The sequence below is a fragment of the Echiichthys vipera genome (genome assembly GCF_963691815.1).
Source record: "Echiichthys vipera genome assembly, chromosome: 5".
Classification (NCBI taxonomy): domain Eukaryota; kingdom Metazoa; phylum Chordata; class Actinopteri; order Perciformes; family Trachinidae; genus Echiichthys; species Echiichthys vipera.
In genome coordinates, this window is record NC_139830.1 from 12297976 (window position 1) to 12306914 (window position 8939).

At 44.3% G+C, this 8939-nt stretch overlaps 1 protein-coding gene across 1 annotated transcript; it reads left to right on the forward strand.

Annotated features, from left to right (window-relative positions):
* Positions 1-3348: 3348 nt before the first annotated feature.
* On the forward strand, positions 3349-6022 carry fzd9b (frizzled class receptor 9b). Its single transcript, XM_083913600.1, has one exon. The coding sequence runs from the start codon at positions 3810-3812 to the stop codon at positions 5565-5567; it is 1758 nt and encodes a 585-aa protein (XP_083769726.1). The 5' UTR covers positions 3349-3809; the 3' UTR covers positions 5568-6022.
* Positions 6023-8939: the final 2917 nt, after the last annotated feature.

An 8939-nucleotide genomic window follows, 5' to 3' on the forward strand; every position in this document is an offset into this window, starting at 1 on the left:
ATAGTTGTAGATGCTTATTCGCTTTCCTGCTGAGAGTTAGATCGGAATCTAAATCGGAAGCCATAGTTTTTTAGCTTAGCTTAGTTTAGCTGAAAGACTGTAGGAAACAGCTAACCTTGCTTCTACAGATAACACGTTTAAAGCTCACTAATTACAATTTATATATTTTTTATTAATCTGTATGTGTTAGTGTGAAAACTACAATTTGTGCTTTTACAGCCAAGAAATACCTGCACAAACAGCACATGAATACAGTATTGCTGAGCCTACACTGCTACGTTTCTGAAACAGTGTTTCAAAACACAAACAATCTCCATCCACACAAGCTCTGTATCAGAAATAATCTCTGTCCATATCAACATACCTGAAAACACATATCATGGGCACGCACACGCAAGCAGATTGTCTAAATTTACTCTGCAGTTGAAAATACAGAAAATACTTTGGAGAAATAACAGCAATTGCAAAAAGTAAGGACAGACTACGAGGGGAACTGTTACTAATGCGTATAACAGCGGCAGAAAACATAAATTTGGAGTTGTTGCAAAGCAAATATAGTGACATATTAGAGTGATAACAGGAGCACTAACCATCACTGGAGGAAGCACACACACAATTGACACGAACGTGAATATTACTTCCCAAAATGTTCAACTATTCCTTTGAAAAATTTCTGTGTTTTAGTTTGTCTTATTTCTCAACGTGTCGCAGCATTGAAATGTTAAAAACAAGAAGTCGCTCTCAGAACCGACAAGTGCAAAACTGCCCTCTGAAGAGTTTTAACACAGGCTGATAGAGACAGTATGGAGTTGACAGCCAGTTCAGTCCTGCGGGGCGAGAGGCCAAAATCCTTGAGTTCCAGCCCTGTTTGAGAAAAGATCAAATGCTCAATGCAACAGCTGTGGAGCTGCGGGCTCTCCCCACTCAGCCACTAGATGGAAACAATAGTCCTCTGCACCGCACACTCACCGTTGCAGCCATTTGTTGAATGTTATGCCTGATTCTGTGCACTTTTTTATCTCTTGTCATCATGCTGACTCAAATCATGCTATTCATGGTTTCATTTTTGCGTGTCTTTGTTTTTTTTAAAGAGATCTTCCTTTAGCTGGTCCACCCTTGAAGCATCTGCCCTCATGCTGAAGTGTCCTTAAGCAAGGCAGTGAAACCTCATACCAGCTGCAGGAGAGCTTTGTTTAACAGAAGAGAAACTGACCTGCAGGGCTCAATAAAGTTTCACATTATACTGCATGAAAACATTAGGAGAAAATGGTGACAGAGTAATTATGAGTCAGCAACAGTAAAACGCCACTGGGACTATCATTTTACAAGAGTAGTGGGCTTTTTTTCTGCAACTATACTGGAGAATAACTGCACTGGTGTTTGAGCAGTAAAGGCAGAGTCTTATGGATCCAGAGGGGATGTTGTTGCCTCACATTTGTAATTTCCCTCTAATAGCTCTTAACTCACACAAACACTTTTGTTTACTCTGAGTATACATTCATCTTGCAGTTGCCAGCATCTCTTGCTCTGCCGTACACACTTCTTTCTGTTTTCCACTAATAGTTTTCAGTTGATATCACACTGAAATGGTGCAGGTTCTTTGATCAATTTTGCAATTTAAGTCCAACACCAGACATGTTTGGTATAAAAAAGACTCTCTTATCATCACATTTTAGCCTATTTAACATGATTTTCCCACATAGAAAATAAAAAAACTCCCTCATTGAGAAATATAGTGACAAACTTTGCACAGATACAAGTCAGTACAGTCAAGGTCAGACATTTTAGGGGATGTAAACATAAGAAAATAGTTTTTTTTTTTAAATGGAGAAGGACTTTAATCATTTTGAGGGGGTGAGTTGGGGCCCACTGCTTATTTTTACCCCAAGGTCTCCTGGCAGATTTATCAGGCCCTGCTTGTACTCAAGTGAAATTATGGATGCATTTGTATTTACTTGTATTTTTACATTTCTACTTTTACGTAAGAGAAAGCTGATAATATATCTGCTCCCACTGTGCATATTAGTAATGATAATCCTATAAAGCCAAGGGCCGCTCTGCAAAAAGAGCAGTTGTGGGGGAAGTAGCAATACCACACTGTGAAAATACCACAAGTAGAATTTCTGCATTCAAAATGTTACCTGAGCAAAAATGAAGCCTACAGAAAGTAATTCATCATTCAAAGAAAACATGTGAGTATTCTGCCCTACAAGAAATCACTAATAACAGGATTTCTGCACATTTTTTGCCTGACAGTATGGAAGTTAGGATTGATTTAGATAATAATTATTAAATGGCAAACTAGCACACCACAACCCATCATCAGTGTGCCAAATATTCATTTGTTGGGATAATAAACAAAAAAAACATTTTGTTTACCTTCATTTTTTCATAGTTACTGCACTAGGGCAGTATTGTAGGCTACTAATCAAATCACTGAAGTATTAACAGTGATGCAACAATGTCTAAGTAGCACTATATTGTTATAGATGTTTGTTTGTTGTTGTAACCGCTTTATTCTCTTTTATAGACCTTTTCAATAGAACTCCTTTGCTAAGCAACCGCCTGAGTCCTTGTTAACTTCCTGTCAGCTGATGTCATTAATTGACACAATTAATATGTTTATGTCTACAAGCTCTCTGTGTTTGCTTTGTTTTGTTTTGTTAAGTTTGTATGCAAAATCTTTCAAATTGAAAGGCTTATGTCAGATAGATAGATAGATAGATAGATAGATAGATAGATAGATAGATAGATAGATAGATAGATAGATAGATAGATAGATAGATAGATATAGACAGACAGACAGATACTTTATTGTTACTGCACACAAGTACAATAAAACTTAGTTTGGAGCAAACCTTAGATGCCATAATAAAACAGAGAAAACACACAATACAGAAACACTATATCCACAAACAACCGCAGTAAATTAAAATATATATATATAAGAAAATGAAAGGTACATAATGGAAATACTGCACTGATGGATTAATAACACTGTTGGATAATATACAGACAGTTGAAAAATGAGAGCATGGTGTGTGGTAATAATGCAGTCAAGAATGCAACAGTATAAAGATATGATATATGATATAATTCAATGCTTTAACCTGTAAATTAGGTCATTTCTAGTAGGATGAAGGGTCTGAATGCAAAGCAGGAATGTCAGAGGCATTTGACCATCCTCCAGCATCTGTCTGATAATTTTCCTTGTGTGGTGCTGCCGGCTGAAATGTGAGCGTCACGGAGCTCCCACCCCCTCTCCCCCCTCCTCCGCTCTGTCTCTCCCCCGACTGAAGTCCCACTGAGCGGCTCTCAAACTTCAGTGTCGAGCCTGAAAGCGGAGGACGAAGAGCTGAGAGCCGACAGAGCCGACAGAGCTAAAGAGCCTTTTATTTGGGGGACCCGCAACAAACGGCCGCTGTGATATGTGCTTGACACCAACGGTTACTAACGGGTAACTAACGGTCGTTTTGAGGATTTACACGCAGCTCTCAAGTGTTTGATTTTGATGATTTTTCCTCCATTGTGTTTGTCGAAGTTTCCGACTGTCACGTCTTAGTTACGGACCTTTATCTCGACTGTCGGTGGGATTTACCGTTTTGACTCAACACTTAAGAAGCTAACTGGACACTTTGCTACTTTTTTGGAGGGTTTTTCTAACGGTAAAAGGCAACGCTTGGACCTGCCGTCGCCATGGGGAAATAGCGGGGGGGATCTCTCTGTAGTCGACCCCGTGTTTTTGACCTTTTTCATGCGCATTTTTAAAAGACAGAGCTCAATTTTTTTGACTTAAAACTAAAAAAAAAATGAGCATGGATGGCTGTCCGCTGAAGGTGGGGATTTTTCTGTGGTGTCTGCTGGTGATTTCTGGCTCCAGCTTTGAGATCGGCTCCTACGACCTGGAGCGAGGCAGACCGGCTAAGTGCGAGCCCATCGTGATCCCCATGTGCGAGGGGATCGGCTACAACCTGACCCGGATGCCCAACTTCATGGACCACGACGACCAGAAGGAGGCTGCCATCAAGCTGAACGAGTTTGCCCCTCTGGTGGCTTATGGCTGTGATGTGCACCTCCGCTTCTTCCTCTGCTCCCTCTACGCCCCCATGTGCACGGACAAAGTGTCCACCTCCATCCCCGCCTGCAGACCCATGTGTGAGCAGGCCAGGGAGAGGTGTGCCCCCATCATGAAGAAGTTCAGCTACACCTGGCCGGACTCGCTAGACTGCTCCAAGCTGCCCACCAGAAACGACCCCAACGCCCTGTGCATGGAGGCCCCCGAAAACGAAACCAGGACTGAGGTCAAGAAAGGCGAAGGCATGCTTCCGGTGCCCCCTCGCCCCAGGCAGCCAGGCACCGGCACCAGTCGCTCTCCGGGCAGCATGGGGTCCTGTGAGAACCCGGACAAGTTCCAGTTTGTGGACAAGAGTCAGTCGTGTGCCCCGCGCTGCTCCCCTGCTGTGGACGTCTTCTGGTCCAGGCAGGACAAGGACTTTGCCTTCATTTGGATGACGGTGTGGTCCATCCTCTGCTTCGTCTCCACCGCCTTCACCGTCCTCACCTTCCTCCTGGAGCCTCACCGCTTCCAGTATCCCGAGCGCCCCATCATCTTCCTCTCCATGTGTTACAACGTCTACTCCGTGGCCTTCATCATCCGCTCGGTGGCCGGGGCTGAGAACATCGCCTGCGACCGGGAGAACGGAGAACTGTACATCATCCAGGAAGGGCTGGAGTCGACAGGCTGCACCATCGTCTTCCTCATCCTCTACTACTTTGGCATGGCCTCTTCTATCTGGTGGGTCATCCTCACCCTCACCTGGTTCCTGGCCGCAGGGAAGAAGTGGGGCCACGAGGCTATCGAAGCCCACAGCAACTACTTCCACATGGCTGCGTGGGGCATCCCTGCTCTGAAGACCATCATCATCCTCACGATGAGGAAGGTGGCCGGAGATGAGCTGACGGGGCTGTGCTACGTTGGCAGCATGGACTCCGGGGCGCTCACGGGCTTCGTCCTCATCCCTCTGTCCTGCTACCTGATCATCGGCACCTCCTTCATCCTCACAGGCTTCGTGGCTCTCTTCCACATCCGCAAAGTGATGAAGACGGAGGGCACCAACACGGAGAAGCTAGAGAAGCTCATGGTGAAAATCGGCATCTACTCCATCCTCTACACGGTGCCGGCCACCTGCGTCATAGTCTGCTACTTCTATGAGAGACTAAACATGGACTACTGGAAGCTGAGGGGGCTGCAGATGAAGTGCGGGTCGTTCAACGGGCTCAGCAGCGACTGCTCACTGCAGGCGTCCGTGCCCACGGTGGCCGTATTCATGCTGAAGATCTTCATGTCGCTGGTGGTCGGCATCACCAGCGGCGTGTGGGTGTGGAGCTCTAAGACCCTGCAGACCTGGCAGGGCCTGTGCAGCCGGAAGCTGACAGACAGGACTAGAAGTAGAAAACCGTGCAGCGGCGTCAGCTGTGGCAGCACGCACTGCCACTACAAATCTCCTGCTGTGGTTCTGCACATGGCCAAGACTGACCTGCACTCAGACAACCCCACACACGTCTGAGAGGGAGCATGACACACACACACACACACGCGCGCACACACTGCCAAATGCAACCACATACACTCACAAACACACACACATACCTATGCCCTGAATAAGGAGCTGCTAAAGACTTTGTGAGAAGATGAGGGGTTGAGTTGAACTGTCGCTGCACAGGTACAGGCATCACCATGAGAAACTATCTATAAACAGTATTCATTGCATAAAGGGAAATGTTCAGTATTGTTACCCATATTTTTCTGTTTCATAGTGTTCTGTGCAGTTGACATGCCCAGTGATTCAAAGGAAAAAAAAGACTCATGGGAGGTATCTTGGGAAATACTCTCCTCCCTGAAAGTGGCATGATAAACTGTATAAATCTGTATAAATGTTCTATTTATTGTAAATATATTTAATTTAAAGTTGGCTCCTATCAGATTTGTTGTTTAGATGCATTTATTAAAAGGTAAAGGGAAATGAAGTGCCTTTTATAAGAGCTCTGGTTCTGGCCTTTTGGAGGAAAATAAATTTGTGGAATTCATGTTTAACTTTGTGTTGTTGTTTGTAGCCATCTCACAGTAGCATATAATGCATGTCTAACCGTTTTAACCGTTAAACTGTTTCATATTTAATAGTCACAAATGATTGCTCGTTACAGTCTTGTTTTCTGGATTTTCCTGCAGTTCTTCTCCAGGGATTCATACTTCTTCCCTTTTTTTTAACATAACGGGGCTCCCCGCCAAATGTGTTGTCTTCCAAGTGCATGCTCCACACCCCAGAGGCGTCCCCAACAATAATCCTCAAAGAGAATCACTGATGAATAGAGTGGCAAACCGTGGCAAGTTTTAATGTTTGCATCACCGCCTTAAAAAATGCAGGAGCGGAGGAATATATTTAATTAATGGCTGTTTTAATCCTTCCACAAAATCATTGTTGTTGCCCTCTCGCTGCTCTTTTTGATCCCTGTGCAAACACACTTTGATCTGAGAGGACGAATCTGAAGTGGATTTCAGCCTTATTGCATGGTTTCACTGACAGATTTAAGTTTAGCACAGGCACTCAACTGTGGTCGTTCACTGAGTAGATGGATTATTCATTTAATATTCAAGTTTATATGTGGTTTTGGACTCTTGGAAGCTGTGTTTCTGGTACAAATTAAGGGAATTCCGCTATATTAAAGATCCAAATTCCCAAACTGATGTACTGAAAGCCCATTTTTCTGGCTAAGGTAACAATGCAACTAGCATCAGATATACATAATCAGGGAAAAAAGTGTGCTTAACATTATTTCCCTTGAACAAATACCCTAGGTTGAGTCTTGCAACTAACATTTCAGTAATAAAGTCCATTTTATAACTCACAAGAGCCACCGTGTTCTCACATGGTCAATAAAAAAAGTGAAAACAAATAGCTTTTACATTACGGGACCTTTAACAATTTAGGTGCCAACGTAAATTACAACCACGCACAGCACAGAGTCATTTCACAGCAAAACACAGTGGAAATTATAGTGTTTGACAGCAGTGGGATTGATTATTATGTCTGTGTAATTGTGTGCTGTGTCACCAGCAGCAGCAGCAGCACATGGGAGTGATAGCATGGAAAAAAATGTGATGACCAGGAGCTTGTTTTCATTACATTACTGGAACCTCAGCACTGTGAAGCAGGCGTGTGCTCGCTGACATCTCCGGAGGTTAAAAGTTGTTTTGTTTTTCCAGCGTTTGCATTCCAGCAGAATAAGATTCATGTAAGAGCACATTAGTCCTAAAGACGTCCACACGTCCACTCTGTGCAGCGCCTGAGTTAACTTAAATTACCTTTTCCTTCCTTCTGCAGAGCAAGATGTGGATTAACTACCAGCATCCTCCCCCCTTTTTTTTGGTTTTCATTACCCAGCCATTGTAGATTTTGTCCGTGTCTTGGCTGGCGAGCGTTGCGGGTCCTGGACTCTTGACACAGTGTGGATCACATTTAACTATTTAAAAAAAAGGGCTTGTTTTGCTTGGAGCCCGCTCGCAGCCAGAGACTCGCCTGGTGGTGTTTCAGCCGCATGTTCCAGTTCATGGGTGCCTGAACGGGGGCGCGTGCTTCCTCCCCGGTTTACACTCCAGTGACATGACCCAGAGAGGCCAAACACTTGCTGTGTGAGACACAAACCAGCTTGTCCCACCTGCGCTGAACTGCACTGATTAGATAGGAAGGAGGCAGCTGCAGAGGGTTAAGGACACGGGGATAGCACAGGGCAAGTTTGTCTCCTGCAGCAAAGCTTTGTTTTAACCTTTTTCCCTCCTCAGCATTTCTTTTTTTTTTTTTCATTTTCTTGCCCTTTTTCCACATATCGCTGAATCTGACTAAGACAGGTTTTTAAAAAATCAAAAAGGTCAACAGAAATGACTTGTTATAACAGCAACAGGACGTCTCGGTTCTGTTTCTTTTTCCACAAATATGAATTCTATCGCTACATTTCCAGGGCACTGACAGCTATTTTTAGCTTCTCTCTTTCGCAGAGGAAAGGAATCACAGTGGAGCACAGTGCTTCAGATAGAGGCAAGAAAGAAAGGTTGGTTCCAAAAACAGAGTTTGTTTGAGCTGTGGTTCCTTTGGCGCCAGAGATGTGGCTGCCGGGAACACCTTCCCTTCACACACACACACACACACACACACACATACCTGACGTCTGCAGTGCTGGAGCAGCAGCAGCCAATCAATACCAAGGTTGTTGTCAAGAAGACCCCACCCCAACTTCCAGTTATGTCTAATTTCAGGAGTTCGTTCTCGCTTCTCAAGATTTAGTTTGGCTGAGCCTCTGCGCTGTTTTTCTTCTCTTCTGGCTCAGGAGGTTAAATAGTGTCAGTCACACTGAGCAGCAAGGTTGTCTGGGCCAGAAATTAGACTACTCCCAGAAAAGGCAACACTTTTCCTTATAAGTTTCTCAGGAATATTTCATTGTGTTGAATTCGAGCCTAACAGTGTATTTATTTGTTCTAAGGGAACACAGAACAGGTCTGTTTAAGCAGGATTTGTACATTTGTTTTTTTATACAGACGTAAAAACACCTTTCCCACTTTAGCTGCTGACGCCATGTTTTTGTCTGCTGAGGAGAAATCCCTCCATCTGGTCATGGGTCTGATTAGAGGCGATCATTATGGCATCAATGCGCCTCCCTCATAGACTTAAACCCCTGCCCACCCCTGAGGGGAAAAAAGAGAAAATAAAGCATCCTTCATTACCCTGCCCTCCCTCGTTCTGCAGTCCCTCACCCCCCTTGAGCACTATCCCTTTCCTGTGCTGTTTTGATGTGTAAATGAGCGTATTGAAAACCTGCAGGCCCCCAAAGAGATGCTTTCCATGAAAATGCGGCAGTCAGAGAGCACCAGAGTTCACACAGCTCAC

Coding starts and splice junctions, on each gene's coding strand:
- fzd9b (XM_083913600.1), top strand. CDS start 3,810: ATGAGCATGGATGGCTGTCCGCTGAAGGTGGGGATTTTTCTGTGGTGT.